The sequence below is a fragment of the Scomber scombrus genome, chromosome 5 (genome assembly GCF_963691925.1).
Source record: "Scomber scombrus chromosome 5, fScoSco1.1, whole genome shotgun sequence".
Classification (NCBI taxonomy): Eukaryota; Metazoa; Chordata; class Actinopteri; order Scombriformes; family Scombridae; genus Scomber; species Scomber scombrus.
In genome coordinates, this window is record NC_084974.1 from 1,381,046 (window position 1) to 1,402,783 (window position 21,738).

The 21,738-nt window shown below is 40.0% G+C and overlaps 1 protein-coding gene across 4 annotated transcripts in view; it reads left to right on the forward strand.

The window, feature by feature from the left end:
- Window positions 1-1,795: 1,795 nt before the first annotated feature.
- Window positions 1,796-21,738, forward strand: part of LOC133980129 (unconventional myosin-XVIIIa-like) — a 148,322-nt gene continuing 128,379 nt past the window's right edge. For all 4 annotated transcript variants that reach the window (XM_062418715.1, XM_062418716.1, XM_062418717.1 and 1 more), the window contains exons 1-2: window positions 1,796-1,885; window positions 4,467-5,605. In XM_062418715.1, coding sequence (XP_062274699.1) covers window positions 4,577-5,605 — 1,029 coding nt within the window. In that variant the 5' untranslated portion in view covers window positions 1,796-1,885; window positions 4,467-4,576. The remainder of the gene's footprint in view (window positions 1,886-4,466; window positions 5,606-21,738) is intronic.

Here is a 21,738-nt window from a genome sequence, read left to right on the forward strand (position 1 = left end):
CCTGCACCACTCACATTTTCACTTGTAGCATATATTAATTTTATTTTTATACATATTTTGAACAATGTTTTATCTTGAGTTTCTATCCTACATTACTTTTTTCTATTCCTTATTTTTCACACTAGTCTCGTAGCACAGCCTTTTATTTGTTCCACATTGCGTTTCACTACACTTATAAATTGTGTATCTGACAAAAATAATCCTGAATCTGTTTATAGTGAGTTGAAATGGAGCCAAACAAAAATATACATATTACTACTTACCATTTTTACTGCAAGCAAATGGCAACGTTGACAGGCATTTCCTTAGTTCAGAAGAAGATATTTGATATAATATCTTATCGTTAAAATAAAATAGTATCTTCTGTTTTGAGGTAGGACAGATTTTCTACTTGGTTTGGATTGATTGTGTCCACTCCACCTCATGTTTACCTCAACAGTTCTGTTTCATATTAAGAGCTAAGTTCACCAGTTAGTCTAGAGTGGAAGTGTACAGTAAAACCAACTGACAACAAATCTGTGGCGGTACCAGTACTATCTTATCATGCTCCACTACCTGTAAAATGGAGGCACAGGTGCAACTTATTTAAACATATACATTCACTGTACTATATGGTGAATTTAGACAAAATCACAAAGTGGAGTGAGTGCTCAGGTGTGGAATGGCTGGGACTGAAGAGAACACCTAAAGGACAAGAACAGCTAACATGATTAGTCAACAGTAGAACTGACTGGGAGAAAGGTGATGGGCTGCAAAGGGACTGCAGGCTGTGTGTGTGTGTGTGTGTGTGTGTGTGTGTGTGTGTGTTTGTGTGTGTTATGGACTATTTGGATTACGTATCTTAAGAGAACATTGATGTGAGGGGAGGTTGGATACGAGGTAAGTGAGAAGGGACTGTGGATGAAAGTGAATACTTAACTGAATTTATAGATTTTAAACCTGCTGTAATAACTATGCCATGTTTGATTGGTGAAAATTCATTAGGAAATTTATTCCATTTGACTTTTAGTGTTTTCTAACCAGTGCTGCTTAATCATGTCCATCTGCATGGAACTTTTTGATTTCTGACTGTGACTATGTGATTATTGTCTGTGTGATAATGTTGATAGAAATGTGCCAAAAGACACCCCCTACATAGCAGACAACAAACCACCTAAATGGCAAATAATAAATAAATAAGATGTTATAAAATGATTTTTGTTGTAAAGCACTTTGAATGGCATTTCTTGTATGAGAGGTGCTATAAAAATAAAGTTATTATTATTATTATTATTAGTAGTAGTAATAGTATTAATAATAATACAAATAATTTATCATTTGAATAAATACAGTAAAATATATCAATGAACCATATTAACCATTATTATGTTCAGCAGGTTTATTGTAGATTATTTGATTTAATTGGTAGGCTAAAGGAGGTGTGTGATTGGCTGAAATGTGAAGAAGGGGGATTACTGACAACACAGACAACACAAAGTGACATCATTAAATAAAAAACGACATTATGACAAAACACATCATAAAACAAAATGCCTATAAGAAATATGCTGTTATGAAATTTTTTTGTATAAAAATCTACAATGAAATAGAAATTAACATCAAAATATATGATGAAATTTAATAAGTTTGACTAGGATGATGAAGTTTTACAATGTAAACTTGTGTTCACTTTTGACCATAACCTCACAGATCCTCTCACAGGTTGTAGTTCCTCTGTATGAGCAGCAGGAGGCGCCGGCTGGCCGCCAGTAGCTGCTGGGCTTTACCTCCAGAGCTGGACTGGGAGCAGCCAGCTAAAAGCCAGTCTGCGGCTGCTGTTCCTGCGAGCCGAGCTGCACCCAGTAACAAGACACCAGCGGTGCTCCGTGTGCTGTACTGGAGAACAGTGAGTATGTCTTCCTATAATAAACATGTGTGCTTAGAGTGAGGGGACACACACAGTTTGTTCGGGCACAGCGGCGGTCAGGCTGACTGGATCATTTTCACACTGTCTTGTTTCAGGATTTTGCTTCACCAAAAAATGAGGGCAAAGAACTAAGGCTGTGACTTAAACCAATTAGGCTAGCTAGCTAGCTGGACTGCTCACTGAAAAGTTGAACAAAAATAATAATGAAATAGTTTTGGCGTGTGCTGTTTTTTGAGCGTTTTCATTCGTGGTGAAATGAAAAGACAAATATTTGTTGTTAGGTAACGCTACCCGCACCTACCAAACAGTAGCTCAGCTAGCTATTAGCCAAAAAGCTACACCTATTTAGCCCTGTCATGCTTTTTGTCCCTTTGACTTGAAGCCTGAATGCGGACTGGCTGCTGTTTAATGTCCCTTTGTTTACGTGAGAGTACACAGGTGTTGGGATCGTTTTAAACCCAGCTGCTCCGTAAGTAGCTTTAACAGCAGCCACTGGTTTTAATGTCAGACCTGCGTGTTACACTGAGAAGGTGATGTTGATGCACAGCTGTCCGTTCACTGTGGCCTTGGTTATAGTGTTTGTTAAAAATGGGAGTATAGAACTAGAAAATCCATTCAGGAAACTTGTATTTAGTTAAATATCCGCTGCAGAGCTTTATTCCTGTAAAACCACTGATTTATCAGTGACATTGAACGCAACAGAAGAGCACAGAAGTTATGGGACAGATCCATGCTCCATTACCTATTCCATACTTATAGCGGGAGGCTGTTTGTTTTTAGGGTTCCAGGCTGTGCTGCTTGTTGAGAGAGGAGTCCTCTGTGTGTGTGTGTGTGTGTGTGTGTGTGTGTGTGTATGTGTGTGTGTGTGTGTGTGTGTCACTCAGCAGCTAATGAGAACCAGGTTGACGGATGAGTGTCTGCCTGGCTGCTTGTGTCAGTTTGTGGCAGGAACAATCTCACCCTGATTTCTGAGGGGTTTGGAGAGACACAGTTAAAAATGGAGCCAGGAATGTGTTTTGGTCCTGCCAAGCTCCTCCAACGAGCCTCTGTGCACTGAGAAAGTGTTGGAGGTCTTCAGTGATGGAGGTCTGTGTTTTTACAAGGCCATTTCCACATGTGGACAGTTACAGCAGTCCTGAGCATTGGGGAAAAACATTTGGATGCGTGCCTAATGCCATGCATGTTGTTGTTGCTCCATCTAATTTATAAGCATCTGATGCTGTTTGAAGTGTGAAAATAATAGTGGCTTTCTATTTATAAAATCGGACTATTGCACATTAATATGGCCCTTAATATGTCAACTTCTACAGGAGTTATTGCGTAATCTTAACCTAGAATTATGGAATACATGAATACACTATTCATATAATGCTATATAACTGTGTTTTTGATCAATCTGTCAATCATATTTGTGATTAATTGTTAAATTAATATCAAATTGTATTGAATCTCTTGGGCATCACAAAAAAACATTTGATGTAAAAAACTGATGTCAATGAGTGTGATCAAAGGGATCAGTTCACTAAATATACAGATTAATAAACAATTTATATTAATTTATATTTGAAGGAGGCTCAATCAGGATGCTTCATGTGAACTAGACTTCCAGCATGCACTTCTGACCATCACCATGTTAGGCTTTGAAGGTTACATGGTGTTAATGTAATGTTATTTATAACTGAATTTATTACCTGAATTAATAACAGTTGTCAGCTATTCTGCCTAAAATAAACTGTCCATCAGCCACTTACAGCTGTGTGTTAATGAGAAATAATGCATATCATATTTGATTATTCCTGTATAATGCATTGATTATAAAGAACAGGAGTATAAGGAGTTATACAGCTACATGCTGTTTTTTGAATATTTAATTAAAAACTGTGATTTTGTAGTATATTCACTATTATTATGACATCAGTTATTTGTCTGTACTTTCATTTAGCCTGTGTGACTATCAAATACTGCATTACATGATAGTAAAACAATACATCCTCACTATTACTAAGAATGCCACATGCATATTCTCGTAATACTACTTAAATATTTCACAGTTTTTCAGCACAGATCAGATCTCATCACAATATTCTCTCTATTCTGTAACCCATATAGTGTGTTCACATTTGAAAAGCTGTCACCACATTGACATTTTGCATTTTCCTTAAAGAGAACATAAAAACAATTATCAAAATAATTGAGTGATTGATTGATTTTCCTATTGATCAATACATCAATTTGGACTGATTCTTTGTGCTATTGTATTATCTTCATGTTGTCTTTTCCTGTTTTTAATAATAATAATAATAATAATAATAATAATAATAACGATGATAAAAATAAAATAAATGAGGGATTTAAAGGTCAAAGGCAAACAATTTTCTCAACCTAGCAGAGTAAAAAACATAATCAATGAATCCAATATTTACCATATCATATAAAAAATGGTCAGTATTGTGATATGAAATATCATTTGTCAGTGTTTCCATACATAAAAATCACTGTAATGTATTTATCAAGATTTCATGTTTTTCATGGTGTTGTTTTTTGTGTGTTTTTTCTCCAGGGGATCTGTCCCTGTTGGTCACTACAAAAGCTGCTGACTCGTGAACTGGACCTCTAACTCTGTAGGGACAACAGAGCCACATTGGAGGGAAACACAGTGGGTAATTCACCATGTTCAATCTGATGAAAAAGGATAAGGAGAGGGAAGGGAGTAGGAAGGAGAAAAAAGATAAAAAGGAGAGGATGTCTGCAGCAGAGCTGCGCAGCTTGGAGGAGATGAGCATGCGGCGCGGTTTCTTTAACCTGAAGAGGGAGGCCAAGCGTGAGTCCAAGAACAAACTGGAGATCTCTAACCCCATTCCCATCAAAGTGGCCAGCAGCTCTGAGCTCACCCTCACTGACATTGAGTCGGATGGCTTGAGCAACAGGAGCAGCATGGTTCTGGATGAGCAGCTGAGTGCTGCCAGTTCCACTGATGACCTGAAGGGTGAGGGTGGAGGAGGACAGGACGGACACCGCGGCTCAGTCAGAGATCGCGTGGCTCACTTTGGTACGCTGGCCAAGCAGAACTCCTCGCAGACTGTGGGTCAGATGATGAAGCGCTTCTCCTTTTCCCAGAGGAGCAAAGAGGAGAGCCCCTCAGAGGGCTCCACACCTTCAGGCCAGAACTCTGCTGCTCCGTCCCCGCAGGTGGAGAGCAAAGTGTTCAGCATGCTCCGCAAGCACAGCCTCAAGCAGCAGTCTGGAGCTCCAGACGACACCACCAAAAAAGTCTGCATCCCCGAAGTGGTGGACAAGACCTTCCCTGCACAGCTGCAGCTCCCGGCCGTCGTCGAACCGAGCGCTCCGGAAACTCGTGAGCTGGAGCTGCAACGCCGCAACACCGGCGACTTTGGATTTTCTTTGCGACGCACCACTATGCTGGACCGCAGCCCTGACGGAGGAGTGTACAGGCGCGTGGTCCACTTTGCGGAGCCCGGTGCCGGCACCAAGGACCTGGCTCTGGGGTTGGTGCCTGGCGACAGGCTGGTGGAGATAAACGGGCGCAACGTGGAGAACAAGAGTCGGGACGAGATAGTGGAGATGATCCGGCAGTCTGGAGACACGGTGCGGCTGAAGGTGCAGCCCATCCTGGAGCTGAGTGAGCTGAGCCGCTGCTGGCTGAGGAACACTGAGGGTCTTCGCAGGGAGGCCAGATCTGTAAGTAGCTTTCTACATACTAACACTTAAATATCACTGTAGCTCTCTCTCTGGGTGGAGGAGCTCTGTGTTCATGTCTTGATTGTTTTCTAATCTGAAATCTTTCATTTTTTCACATGGCCAGTCTTACAAACTCTTTTCTGACAGGCAGATTCACTGCAACAAAAGCACCAGTCTCTCCATGTATGTGTTTGTCTCTGTATTATAACTACCTTGTGTCTCATATTTCAGCATCTGATTGGGATGACAAAGTCCCCCACTAACTTTATTTATGTCTGTATTGATTTGAAGAGGAGGATTTTGGAGCCTCTTTGTGCATCATTATGAGTCCACATTCTATTGTTCCATATGCTCTGTCAGTGATGAACAGTAATGAACAGGAATGAATAGTGATGAATAGTAGTACTACTGCTTTGAATTACCGGAACATATTTTCTGAGACTGAAAAGCTTTCTATCTTTGGAATATTATGCAACAAGTTCATAGTACTAATCTGCCCTAGAAACTTTTGACATAATACTGTGTGTGTGTGTGTTATGGTTAACCCTTACATAGTGTTCAGGTCAAATTTGACCCATTTTGACATTTAACAGCTGTAAAAACACCTCAAATGTCTTTTACCCAGACATTTGATGACTTTGCCTAAAGTGGCCCAAAATGCGCAAAAATGTTATAATTTGTGTCCATTGAGGCTGTTCTGGGTCAAATTTGACCCGTATCTATTGACGTGTTTTAGTTAAATGAATAGTTCATTTTTTTGCTATGTTATATTTTCATGTCTGAGGTAAAATAGGACATGATATTGTGTGATAGGAGATGTTTAGTGGTGTAAAAGCTAAAAAATACACTCTCTCTGCTCTCTGAAACATTAATCAAGGTTTAATCACATTTATTGATCAGTCAGATCCACTATTGATGCTTTCTAAACACATCTGTGGTTCAACATTTGGTATAGACACTTTTTATGAGGGGGATTCCTGTGAGGGTGTAGAATATGAACAGTATGTAAGGGATAACTTAGTAAACCAGACTCAGGGCTCAGTGTATAAACTCTTGTGTGAATACAGTGTGGAAGTTTGACTTTTTTCTTCAACTTTGAGCTGTATCTCATGACTTTGATGAGTGATTACTAGAGTTTAAATTAGTTGTCACCATGTGACCTAAGTATAGAACATCTTTGTTTTTGTGGTTTTTGGATCTCAGGACATTGTTTGAGGCTGAATTCTTTGTTCTGAATGCCTGTGATACCTATCCTGCAGTATGTGCCTGTTACATAATCAGTCTCAGAAGAGCTGCTTACATGTACATGCAGATATTAACACCATCTTCCACTACTGGTTGAATTGTTCCTCATCACAGTTCATTAAAGACTCATGGGTCCTGTGTTAAATGTCACACATCTGGCCACACCTAAGTCATTCATGTCACCATCATTTACCATCAGCTGTGAAAAACAAATGCAGTGACATCAGGGATGAAGGTGTGGCTCAGTTTCAGCCTATAGAGAGCAGCACCTCATCCACAGAGAGACGCACCTTTTATTTCTCATATCCTGTTCCCCTGTTAATGCAAACTCAACCCACCCCACCATATTTACATAATTACTGCTTTTATTTACAGTGTCCTTCTTATCGCATCCACTCTACTTCCACTTTGATTGTGGTAATACACAGCTAAAAACTAATTCATTAGTCTATAGAATTTAAAAAAATTAGTAGATTAATTGATCAGTCAGTTTTTAGCTAAATTATTTTTTCAGACCCTTTTTAAACTAAAATTTCAAATATTCTTTTGTTACAGTTTCTTCAATATGAAATTATAATGTGCATCTTTCATTCTTTCATGGGCAGGTTAATTGAGAATGAATATATGTTCTATTACTCTGTTAATATGGTAAACTGTAAGCCCTCTGATACAGCATGTTTAAATGTTTTGGTAAAAATGATAATGAACCTGCTCTGGATCATGTTAACTTCGCACCATAGGTTATCAGTTAACAGTGAGGCAGGGTTGTGATTCCAGAAAGCCTGAATTAAGCCCAAAGACAGCTGTTTTTCTCAGTTTCGTGTCATTTTCATTCGTCACTGCAGGTTCTGTCAAACTGCCATATTTCATTTTGTAGACTAAACACTTGAATGATGATTGGAGAGCAGTGATAGCTGCAGACTGATAGTAATGTATAGTGTGTCTAATGTGTAGTGTGATCTCCTGCATTAACAGTAGCTGAGTGTCCTCCAGCAGAGACAGCTTGGCAGCGTCAGAGGGCTTTGTTTGTTTGCCTTTATTGGCTTTGGTTCAAGGGTCCTTGTGACAGAGTTAGAATGAAAGGGATTCTGATTTCCCCCCATCCCCACCCACCCCCGAATTCTCCACCCCCTCACCACAATTGAATTCATCTGCTCTTGGAGGCAGTGAGCTGTCTTCCTCTTCCTATCAGGAGACAGAAGGAGTGTGTTACTGTAAGAGCTGTGTTAGTTGGAAAAATCCCACTCTGCCTCTGACTGGACAAGAGACTTACTTTGTGTCATGTGACAAGCTGCTCTAATGATTTTCATGGAGCAAACAGGAAGTGCACACTGGAGGGAGCTTTGTTTAAGTGTTAAATCAAACACACACACACACACACATACATACATACACACACACACACACACACACACACACACACAGATTTCCCCTCCTTTAACTTCATGAGCCGATATGTGCAGTTGATTTGTGTGTGTGTGTTAAACAGCAGGCCTGTCTGTTTCTCTTTGTCCACTTTAATGGATCTCACCAGCTTGACTGCTGCTTTGAATAAAGGCGAGTCAGCAGCAGGGCCATCTTTCAGTCTTGACAAAGAGACCCTGCTTCATCATGCCAGGTCGCATCACTCCCAGTCCCAACGGCAGCTGCTACATCTGTCTATAACACTAATTACACTACGTCACACAAACCTAATGTATACAGGAAAACTATTTCAGCATGCCATTTGATAGTCATTTATGTTAGTTGAGTTTATTTTGATTGACATACAAGCCAAGCTCTGACATAGTAGACAGGAGCATTCAGTGTGAAGCATCTCTGGTTGACCTGGCTTCATTGAATATATTCATAAACATTCATTTCAGAAGTTAAACTGCTCCTATGTCACTATAAAGTCCATTCTCCGTTTGTTCACTGCAGGCTTCTGGTTCCAAGTCGCATACTGGACCACGATTGGCTCCAAACTGGTTGATATTCAATGAGCACAGACAGAAGTTATGAACATGTGTGTGCTGAGAGGAGGGACACTGCTAGATAGTCTAAAAGTGTAACCAAGAAGACTAAATCCAAATGCTTGTTGGAAAAATATATCTGACTGAAATGCTTTTATATGTATCATCTCACTAGACTTAACCCTCACATACTGTTCAGGGTTCAAAAACCTTTTTCATATTTCATTTAGCCAGACTTTTCCTGATGTGACCCACAGCATATAAACAACATGGTGTAGCTGACACACATTTTTATATATGCAAATGTACAAATTTGAGCATTCAAATTCAAATCAGCATTCAAACAATGTGTTTTTCATCATATTCTATAAAATGTTCTCCTGGATCATAAATAGTGATTGTGAATGTCTTATTTTTCCATAAGTTATATTCAATATTTATTAATAACTGAAGGGGAATTTATGAATGTGAATTGGTGTAGAGACTAATTATGAGTCAGAATATGAACAGTATGTGAGGGTTAATATCAAAGTCACTTCTCCTTATGATGAGTTGATGGAATAAGAGTGCAATTAATTCACAGCTATAACTAATTCATTAGTCTATAGAATTTAAAAAAAATGAGTAGATTAATTGATCAGTCAGTTTTTAGCAAAATTATTTTTTCAGACCCTTTTAAAACTAAATTTTAAAATATTCTTTTGTTACAGTTTCTTCAATATGAAATTATAATGTGCATCTTTCATTCTTTCATGGGCAGGTTAATAGAGAATGAATATATGTTCTATTACTCTGTTAATATGGTGAACTGTAAGCCCTCTGATACAGCATGTTTAAATGTTTTGGTAAAAATGATAATGAACCTGCTCTGGATCATGTTAACTTTGCACCATAGGTTATCAGTTAACAGTGAGGCAGGGTTGTGATTCCAGAAAGCCTGAATTAAGCCCAAAGACAGCAGGATAACTTCCTAATCATGCTTTGTGATACACGTGTGAAGAAGCCATAGAAGCAAGTAATGGAGGTTGGAATAGTCAAGACAGGGATTGTACTTGTGTGTGTCTGCTCCAGGGTTTAAAACAGCAGCTCAATACGCAGTCTTAAACCTGCTGCCAGGAATCTTCCACATAAACATGAGCACATTAAGATTTAATCAAGATTTGGAAGCAGACAGACAGGATGTACCTATTCTTTTAGCTGTGGCCAGTATGGGCAGGATATTCTAAAATAACCACTGGAATGTCTTCGTAAAGGATGAGATGTTTACTGCCCCAACCTTCAAGTAAAACAGACACACATTGGACGGGACAGCCAACCCGAATGTCACAAAGCACTCTCATAACTGAGGGATGATCCAGGTCAGTGAGTAGCTCCAGTAAAACCTGATGTACAGCATTCAGTCCTGTACCAGCTGACTGGGACCAGCTGTCCTGCTCTGCATGTGCCTCTGTGTACACCTAACGCCAGTGCTTATGTTTCTATCCTACATATTGTGTGTGTGTGTGTGTTTTCTTGCCTCTCAGCTCATCCTGGTTTCAGTCTCATACTTGCTCCACATTGCTCTCCTCCAGTCTCTGGCAGCAGTCTCTGGTATTTCCGGCTGCTTTGGCATCAGCTCTGTGTAGAGGCAGGTTGATTAATTTGAATATTTAATGCAGGCCTATAAAACCGGACAGCAGAGCGTCTCCTCAAGGTGGTTTGTGGGCACTGGCTCCCTGATGTTATGAGTTTTATAATTAAAATACTGTATCTATCAATCAAACTTTATATAGCAGCTTCCATACAGGTTAATGTAGTTCCAAGTGCTTCACAGTTGATTGACAAGCTGATAATAACATAGAACAAGTGTAGAGCAAGAACAACATAGAATAGAGAGGAATAATATAGAACGTGTTTTATCATCAGTGGCATGAGAATATACAACGATAACAAGAGATAATGTTTAATAAAAGCTTGACTAAAACTAGCTTAAAGTAAGATTAAAAGACAAAGAAACATGAATAAAATCAATAAGATGAAAAGTTTAAAATGATAATATAATAAAATAAGGTAGAATAAAATGTTACAACATCAAAACAAATAGACTAAAAATAGAATGAATAGACTATAAACAATTCTTAATCAAAATGTCAGCACTTGCAGCTGTTCCTGTAGCAGCAGAAGTGTAATTGATTGACCCACATATAGATATTCATTCTGCTTTTAATCTAATGCTGTTACGGTGCCTCCAGTAATCCAGGAGTAGTAGCACTGGACACTATTGAGCACATCTCTATATTATCCCTGTGATTGTTCACTCCATCACTGACTGACTGACTGACTTCATTCCCCCTGTGTGCCGTCCACCATGGTGTACCCACAGTGGTGCCTGTTAACTTTGGCACATGTCTTGTTATTTCGACCCATTCAGGAAGTAATTGTGACTTAAGCGACTTCCACTTTTATTCAAAAGCCTCTCTTAACTTCTCTGCTTCCTGTGCTCACAGTTTCCTCACACATCCATATACATTACACTGTTCAGACTTCACTACCATTCAGTGATAAAAGCTGTGGAAACTTGAACTGTGTCATTGTTCAGTTATGTTCTGGCAAATCTCAGCAGCTGCCTCATTTATCAGAAGCTCTAGGTGTGTGTGTGTGTGTGCGTGTGTGTGTGTGTGTGTGTGTAGGAACTATCTGTAAACAAAGAGCATGTTTTTTTTTATCAATGACAACTTTGCACAGTGAACAATGTTAAATAATTGTGCTGTGCATGTACAGGCACAGTTATTGTGGTCAGTATACAGTATATGGTGAACCACATCCCTCCACAATCCTGTAGAATTGATGTAGAGCTGCTTGTTAAAAGATACTGCAGTGTTCCAGCAGCAGACAGGTGGGAACGCTTCCCAGCATGCACCGGGCCAACAGACTTATGGACATAAGTCTTGTTTTCTACTGTATGTGTTGTGCTCTATCCACACTTTTTTTGTTGCCATACAAGTGATTATTATGCTTATTATAGGAGGAAATACTAATGATCTCCTTACTGTGCAAACATGTACAAGTTTGAACTATGAAGGGATGGTGCACCTCTTGTTGAAACGTAAACATTTACTGGATACACTAGAACATCTGGACAGATGTGACTGACACATGATTATATCTCTCTATGTCTCTCTCTCTCTCTCTCTCTCTCTCTCTAGATATATATAGAGAGAGATATAAAGTAAACAGTAAACTTCACTGGGAATTTAATAATTATGAATAAGAAAAAGGACATATACATAAAATGCCACCTTTATAACGTTAAAATATCAGCACATATGGGACATATATGCTGTTAGTGATATATATGTGCGACAGGCAGTATCGGCAGACTGATATATCGGTCAGACTGTACAAGTAATAACATCCTGGCTTTGAATGTGGATGACTTCCATTGTGGCATATAGACCTTTTTCCTCACATTTCCTCTCCAGTCTCAACTTCTAAAAAAGACCAAGTTTCACACAGAATTCCCTCCAAACAAGTGTTCATTCACAAGACACAATGTGTAGATGAGTAGTTGTGTAGTGCCTCTGATGATAAACACATGTTCTGAATTATAGCTCAGTATGTTGTGTAGTTGGAAGCTGAAATGTGTGGTAAAGCTTTATATGATGCTCTCAGATATTGTGCCAGCCATGCTCATAACAAGGCTGTTTATTAGAGTCATATACATGAGAAAACATCTTAGCTCGTAAATGTTCTGGAGGTGAAGATTTCTGTCTTTAACTATGTGGAAGCTGCAGCAGGAATCCACATCCAGAGGGGAGGCCGGAGCGTGAGAGCGAGCGAGTCGAGGTTAAAGTAACAAGAAGCCATCTTCACTTGTCTTAACAGGCTGACTAGAAACAACGGGAAGCAGGCCTCTCCCTTTAGGTCTCACTCTGGTATTTGTGGAATCTGCTTTGGAACAAATAGGCCACTTCCTGACCCTTTCCCTCTGGGATTCTCTTATGGAGGAAGAGGAATGAGCTTCATGAGTCTGAGGGCTCATGCAGGAGGGGGAAGTTGATGAGAATGCTTTTTGTAGAGTCAACAGTTTCCTTCAACATGTGTACACGCCTTGTTGTGTGTTAGTGAGTCCACTATACTCATCAGATATTTTTAATGAGACACACAGTCATACAGGGATATAATGATTCTAGGTGTGAGGTATAATCCTGTCTCCTTGTGCTGCATTGTGACTCCTCAGTGTCTGTGTGTAAATGTAAGTGAAGTGAAGGTCAGGTTATGTGGGCAGGTATGACTGACTCAGTAAGGCAAAATACACACAGATTCATTGAACTGTGACAGTAAAGAATGAGTTTTATCTGCTCTCTTTCTGTCTCATTAACAAAGAGCAGTGTAGAAAACATTCAGCTGGCAGCCTCTCATTTTGCTTGTTTCCCCTCAGTGATTTAGTGTATCACACACACACACACACACACACACACACACACACACACACACACACACACACACACACACACACACACACACACACACACACACACACACACACACACACACACACACCGACACACACCGACATCCCTTATTTGTCAATAATAAATAAGGGTTATCAAGATGATAGTAGTTTTGATGACTAGTTTTAAAAGCAGCATCAGGTTTGTTAAAATGTACATTTAGTATTTTTGTTGGTTTAATATCATTTGAAATGACATTTGCATAATTTTAAAGTAAGACTGAATGCACCTGAAAATGTCAAATGGTGTAACCACAAAAGAATGATAAATATTAATGGATGGATGAATGGATGGATTGATTGAAAGCAGAAATTTGATGCTGGGTCCACAAAAAAAGAACGTGTGCAAGTTATTCATACGTTTATTTTCACATTTGAACCCTTCTTAATTTGACTAAACCACATGGACACAAAAAACCTCATCATTGACCCACATACACACACTCACGTATGTATTCTGCTTGACGAGAAAATATATACATGACATAACATAAAATGTTGTTATCGCCACATTACTAAATTAATGACATGCTGTATGTGAAAATGAAGATTTGAAATGATATAGTGAGTGCACTTAAATATAAGACTCAACTTGAGTGTAATGAAGTAATGATGGAATAGAAGTTTTGAGTCTAATCATGTTGAAGCTGCTTTCTTGTGGGAGTTGTTTTTCTTCTGTTCTGACTTCTTATCAAATGAACCCTGATATGTTGAACTCTGTAGACTGTGTACAGATATGTAGCAGCAAGATAATACAGACTTCTGAGGGCCTGTCTGACAAGCTTAACTGGAGTGTTGAGGTTGGACAAATATCCATCTCCTCATGGATCACTGGATGTCTTCTTGGTTTGTAGTACATGTGGACCAGGTCTACACCAGCGGTTCACAACCTTTTTAACTTGTCACCCTTGTGATCCCTAATCTGTAAATTGTGAGCATTTTAATCCAAGAGTGATTATTTAACTGGTGTCACTTATTATAGAGGCCTGAAAATGTAAAACTACAGTAGAGACGAAGCAACGAATAGAGAAAATATCAGGTCTTAAGGCCCCAGTCATTTTGTTACTAGTCCATTTCATCTTGAGGTCCCAGTACCAAGATTGGGAACTACTGGTCTACAGCCATGCAGCGGTCCTGTGAGGTCACAATGCACATTTAATACCAGAATACTGAAGTGTAGGGTAGTTGTAAAATGTAGGGGGGTCATCTGTCCTCTAATTTAGCAACACATGCTTATTAACAATGTCATGTTTCTACTGAGGATGAACCATGTTAAGTGCATGTTAATACATGTTAGCTAATTAGTAGAGATTTTGACCTGATGATGGTGATAGAAGTCAGAGGATCACCAAAGTTCATATGATTCATATTCTGAACAACGGAGGGATACATTTTGTGTCAGTCCAGGCTTCAAATGTGTAGATGTTTAATGAAGGCCAGTCAACAGTGTGTCTAAAAGCAGATTATTTAAAGCATTCAGTACTGGCTGAGACAAATAAAACCATTTCAATTTTTCCTTTGGGAGTTGTAGCTTGTTCTTTTTTTCTTTTTCTTTTTTTCTTAATGGAGCTGCTACACATCCAAACAAGGTGACACCAATTAGTGATTGGCTCAGAGTGAAACTGTATCATTCCTTCACATGTCAGCTCGTACAGCTGTTTTGCCTTTCATTATCAAACACTTAATTTAGCAGGGTGGACATGAACCCTGGTTTTGTTACATTTTCTCCTGTGTGTGTGTGTGTGTGTGTGTGTGTGTGTGTGTGTGTGTGTGTGTGTGTGTGTGTGTGTGTGTGTGTGTGTGTGTGTGTGTGTGTGTGTGTGTGTGTGTGTGTGTGTGTGTGTGTGTGTGTGTGTGTGTGTGTGTGTGTGTGTGTGTGACACGCACACACAGGAGAGGAACCAAAAAGGCTATAAATAGTGCCTCATGCACTGCTTTCATACACAGTGATTTACTGTCACACATACACATCATGTGAACTGGCTTTATGATGTACTGTAAGTCAGTGTACTGTAAGTGTGTATCCTGCTCTGTTTTACACACAGACCAAACTACACAAGAGACTGCAAGACTTTGAACCCCAGCTGCTCCCTCTGCCATAGATGATTTACTCTCAAATATATATATAGATATTATACGGTTGAACTAAAATCTCTTGCACTGAAACATTAAACTTCACTAGGAATTTAATTATTATAAATGATAAAATAGGTATGTACATATTTAACTTGCATTAAGAAAAAGGATCAAATATACATAAAAAGCTGCCCATATAACTTTAAAAAAAATATTGGTGCATATCGGACAACTGATATGCTGATACCGATATATCTGTTAAGTCAATATCGGCTGATAATAATGGCTAAGTGATATATCAGTCGGCAGTGTTGTGGCTGAACGCGTTCAATGAACGATCATTCATGAACTGGTTTATACTTTGGGCGAACATGAACTGAACATACTGTATTTCTGCCTGATGAACGTTATTGTGAACGGCGCTCTCTCACAGTTTAACTTCAGATTTCCATAGAGCCTTCCAGGTGAAAACCCGGCTAAAACACACCGTAAACAGCCTTAATATGTAGCGGAAAAAAACCCAATCTGGCAACAGAGTCGCACCGCCGCATGCGTCATCAAAATGAGAAGCATGGAGGCAAAAACAAATGAAGGCAGCAGCACCGAGCAGCACTACCTCAGACTCTGCCTCCACCATTAATACAGCATCTTCATATGATTACTTAAAACTATTTAGAAATCTGAAGCATAGTTTCAGTGTTAAAACTGATCAAATGATTGCTGTCTGTGGTTCTATATGGGCTGTGGCAATCATTTTGAAAAATAAGAGCTCGCAGCAACATGTTGAAAGTTCATTTTTGGAACTGTGAACTTAGTTCAGAATGTTGAATTATGAACTATGAACTGAACTAGTTCATTTTAAAATGAGTGAACTGAACTTTGAACTAGTTCATGTAGAAAGTGAACTTTCCCAACACTGTCAGTTGGGCTCTAGTTGTTTGTACTGTAACTGATGACCTTTCTACTCAAAGATACAGTTTGTCTAAATAGTGGGGGAGTGCATTTTTAAGTCAAGTCAAATGAATTTATAGAGTACATTTAAAAACAGCAGCTGTGACCAAAGTGGTTAACATAGAAATTACAAATACTATTAAGTCATTCAAACTGAAATAAACATTTTGTCATCATATCAATCATGAATTGAATTGGTTTTAAGTGGATTTATGGAGGATGGACCTCTGAGACACAGTGAGTTGTGTTGATTCCAGCATTGTGACTTTAATGTAGGTTAAATACCAGATACAGTATTATTGTGTGCTGTAGTAGTGATGTGTATGGAAGCATAGTGACATGGCTGGGGAAATGGCAACAAACAGGAAACTGAGATTTAGTCAGTGTGGTATGAGTGAGTCAAACTACAGATGTGTGTAAAAGAGCTAATACATAATAATAGACAGTCAGTAGAGCCAGCTTGTGTCCTGTTAACAAAACCCCCTCAGTGCTTACTGTGATTCCATCCAACTTCAGGGTCTGGAAATAGAAGCACTTTTCTGAAGAGCATGAACTGTTTTTTATCTGCAGCTAAAGCTCTATTGTGTTTCTCTATAATCCCTTATATAGTGATTGTGGTCACTGTGAAATATTCCATCTGGAGCTCTTTGTTTTTACTCTCCTCCCGTAAGGCTTCGGGCCTCTGCAGCAGACATTTTTCAACATCATGATTTATTTATTTAACCTCACACTGAGAGTAAAAACTCAAAGCTCTCTCTCGATCCATTTTCAGGGTCAAAGGCAGTTTTAGCAGAATCCTTGTACTACTGCTGCTGTCTTTGTGTTCGGTCTGTTTGCATTGTAAATGAGCAGTTTCCGTCAACCCTGTGTGTGTGTGTGTGTGTGTGTGTGTGTGTGTGTGTGTGTGTGTGTGTGTGTGTGTGTGTGTGTGTGTGTGTGTGTGTGTGTGTGTGTGTGTGTGTGTGTGTGTGTGTGTGTGTGTGTGTGTGTGTGTGTGTGTGTGTGTGTGTGTGTGTGTGTGTGTGGACACAGACGAGGACAGACGAGGGAGGAGAGGTGAATGCTATAGGACGAGTTGCGTAACAATGTGATGAGTCACACTTGTGAAGGACGATTGGTGTCACACTCACTTGATTAGTCTTAATTACATCTTTGTGGAAACAAGGTGCCAAGTTTGGGATATAATTACTGCCAGACAGAACAGAGGCTGAAACTCACAGTGGATGTCTAAAAATACGATAGGTAAAAAATAAGATAGCTCTGGTTCTCACACACACACACACACACACACACAGACTTTACCTGTCATAAATAGTCGCTCCCTGAAATAACATTTCATTGATTTACATTATCATAGATGTTTGGTGTTACAGTTTAATGTGAGTGAAATGATCAAAGTGTGAGTGAAAAGGAGTCATATGTCACCACACAGGGGTCAGTGTGTGGGTTCCATGTGCTACATCTCTGTATGGTGTTGTGATGGTGACGATGCAAGGGCCAATAGGATTGCTTTGCTGGAAGAGTCAGGTGTATGAAAAAGATGTTTGATTGTGCCCCTTTTATGTTGTGGATAAAGGATGGGGATCATGTGAGACAGGGGAGGGTGAGTACATGAGGCCATGGTTCAGAGGGGGAATGGGGGGAGGTTTGGGGGTCAGGCAGCATCACACTGAATCATGACTAATCCATCAGAGAAAATCAATCAATCTTTATTTGTATAGCGCCAAATCACAACAAAAGTCATCTCAAGGCACTTTACACATAGAGCAGGTCTAAACCGTATTTTTTTAATTTAAAGAGACCCAACATTCCCACATGAGCCGCACTTGGCGACAGTGGCAAGAAAAAAACTTTTAACAGGAAGAAACCTCAGGCAGAAAAGATATGATTATTAAGAGAAGAGTAATTGGGATTACAATTTTGAGATATATGGAATGCATAATTACAAGAGAAGTATTAATTATCAATTAATCAAATTTGTTTTCATTTGTGAAGGCAAAGCTGTTCTGAAGCATTGTGTTTTAGTAAAGAGGAGTGAATAGAGTCAGGACTTGATGTGATACTGTGATGCAGCCTGTAAGACAAGAGTAAACACTCTGCCTCTTTAATCTGTCTGTGAATGTTCTCAGTCATCCAGATTTTAAACAATACCCAGCCCTATTATAAATCCATGTGTGTATGTGCATAGACGTATACTCTGGCAAATGTGGCAAGTGTTTTTCTGTACTACTTAAGAGGCAACAAAGTCATATTTTCTAACTCTGGGTGCAAAAAGGATCGATTGCAGGTATCATTTGACGGAAGACGTTTCGATACTCTTGGTATCGATTTATTTCGGAATCGAGCACCGACAGCCCTGGTCATGACTTTATCACTCACTGTTTTGTTGTCATTCCATCACGCTCCAGCCATGTCTGAATAAAGCTATAAGGAACATTAATATAACAGAAGAGTGAAGGTGTGTTCAACATTTCAGAAAACACATGCACATGATAGAAAAGCACACTTCAGTTTCTAAAAATAAATACTCATACCTCATCTACAGTATTGAGAAATACAATAAATGACACATTAATAACCGAATAGACTCATGTTTTAGTGTCTGGGATGTGAAAAAACAGATTTCCACACACAAGCATTCATCAACATGGCTGAGCGCATGTGAGGACAGACCACTGTATGACAGTATGTTCTCTACTACTCTTAATATTCCAGTGGACAGCTTATCGTGGCTGCTCGTGCTGTGTGGTGTAGATTAGTGGGTGAGCCGGGTGCTAATGTCTGTGATTGGTGTGTGATACTCATTAGTCACTATCACACTCTGTGTTGCTTGTCAAAGGATTATACGCCTGATGCTTCTTATTTACCTAACAAGACAGTTAACCCAACACCGTTCGCCTCCCTTAATCCTCTTTCCCTACTTATTCACCTCCTCTCGCTCGCTCCTTTCGTTGCCTTCCACGACAAGAGTGGCCAGATCAGAGTCCGCCACCAGATGTTAGAGTGAGGCTGAGCTGGGCCGTCCTGCTGAGAGATAATCCTCATGCCTTTCCAGAGACAGGGATTAACCAGGCAGGACGCTTTATAAGAGAAAAAGGAGGCAGGAGTCTGTGAAGTGGAGGAAGCACCCAGCTAAACACAGGCTTCATCCAACGAAATGCATGATTTCACATGCATCTTTCAAAGCTCATATCTCTACCCTTTCTGTGATTTAATATGAGTTCTAGATACAACTGTAATGAGGCTTACACATCCCCTCTAGACATGTTTTAACACATAAAATACTGTGCTTGGACTAATGATTGTGTCTGACATGATTTTTTATTTTTAAAAAAAAACAGTTACAATGACAATGAAATAGGTTATACATGTTGCTCTTAATTTTGTATACATGTCATCGAGTCTTATCGTCAAACCAGATATGGAGAGAAAAAATAAATAATGAAAAAAAGAAAGAAAGAAGAAGAATTCACACCCTTGAAAAAGCACCTACACTCCCCTTTATCACAGTACTCCTATACAGGTATATTTGTATGTGAACTTTTAGGATTCAAAAAATGAGCAATAATAATGATAACTAAAAAATTAAAAATAAAATAAATGAAATAGATAAATATATAGCAGTAGATAAATTAAAGTATAGAAATAAAAATAGAGAAATAAACAATAACAGCTGTAATATTAATAAGTTTGTCTGCCCAAAATGCATCTTCCCCTATCCATGACTTCTCCTGCGAACAGTATCTGATAATGGAATGGTGAGATGGTGAGATGGTAGCAATGAAAAGAACATCAACAGCACAAATAATAATACATTTAGTAGCAGCGGCTCGGGCAGTTGCGGGAGGAGTTTGGTGGGACCAGGGAGAAGGACTATCGGACGGCCTCGAAGAAGTTCTGGCAAACCATCAGGCACCTCGAGGAACTCCTAAACCTGGCCAACATGTCCTCTGTAGAAGAGGCAGAGCTGGATGATCCGGGGGGATCTTCATTCATATCCCTGGCAGAGGTCACTGGGGAAGTTAAGCAGCTCCTCAGTGGCAAGGCGCCGGGGGCGGATAAGATTCGCTCTGAGATGCTGAAGGCTCTGGACATTGTGGGGCTGTCATGGTTGGCACGCCTCTTCAATGTCGCATGGAGGTCGGGGACAGTACCCATGGACTGGCAGACCGGGATGGTGGTCCCCATTTTTAAAAAGGGGGGAACCGGAGGGTGTGTTCTACCTGGGGATCACGCTAATTAGCTTCCCGGGAAAAGCCTATGCCAGGGTGCTGGAAAGGAGGCTCCGGCCGATTGTCGAACCTCGGATTCAGGAGGAACAATGCAGATTGCGTCCTGTCCCGTGGAACAGTGGACCAGCTCTTCACCCTTGCAGGATTACTGGAGGGGGCATGGGAGTTCGCTCATCCAGTCTACATGTGCTTTGTGGACTTGGAGAAGGCTTACGACCGTGTCACTCAGGGGACCCTGTGGGAGGTGTTGCGGAAGTATGGGGTACCAGGGTCGCTGCTGTGAGCCCTTTTGGTCCCGATACGACTGCTGTGAGAGCTGTGTCCGCATCCTCTGCAGTCAGTCAGACCTGTTCTCAGTGGGTGTCGGGCTCCGCCAGGGCTGCCCCTTGTCTCATGGACAGAACCTCAAGGCTCAGCCGGGGTGAGGACATTGTCCAGTTTAGGGACCTCAGAATTGGTCCCCAAACTGGATTCTGGAAAGTCATCACTGTCCACCACACTGAGCAGGTGGAGGGTTGCTGAGGTGAAACACACTGAGCACCCATTTCTTTTCTTCACTTCAGAGTTGGTTTAAGTAGTTTAATGCTGCAGTGTGTTTTTTATCAGCTGCTCTTGTTTGTTACTGCTCTCTCACTGCACTCTTCACAAAGCTAATTATTAAGTCTTTAAATTAAAACATGCTGGCAACTGCTGCCGTTTTTAAAGTCGAAGACGGCATCGATAAGAGGAATCAATAAGCTTGGACGCATGCCATTCCGATGGATCGGACAATTTGGAACCAGTTCTAAACTGGAACCGGTTCTCGATTCCCATCCCTAGTCTTTCTCACTCAATGAAAAATCCAGAATCTATGAAATACTGTTCATGTTAAAAGTTGAACCAGTCCATTCTCAGGGTTTCAAGTGTCTTCAAGTGTCTACATCACTCTTGTGTAAGTTGCATACTGGACCATGATTGAATAAATGACTCTAAATGTGAAACAAACTGTGCACATACATCATGACACCAACATCCAACTAAAGGAACAACAAGATTTTTGAGTGGAGGAGGCCTTTAATTTGATACCTATAGTGATGAGGTCTCATTCACTGGAAATAAGGAACATGGTGAAACAGCTCAATTTAGTGGAATGCTTCCACAGGAGGAGGATGATGATGATGAGAGTGAATTCCCTGCAGGAAGGAC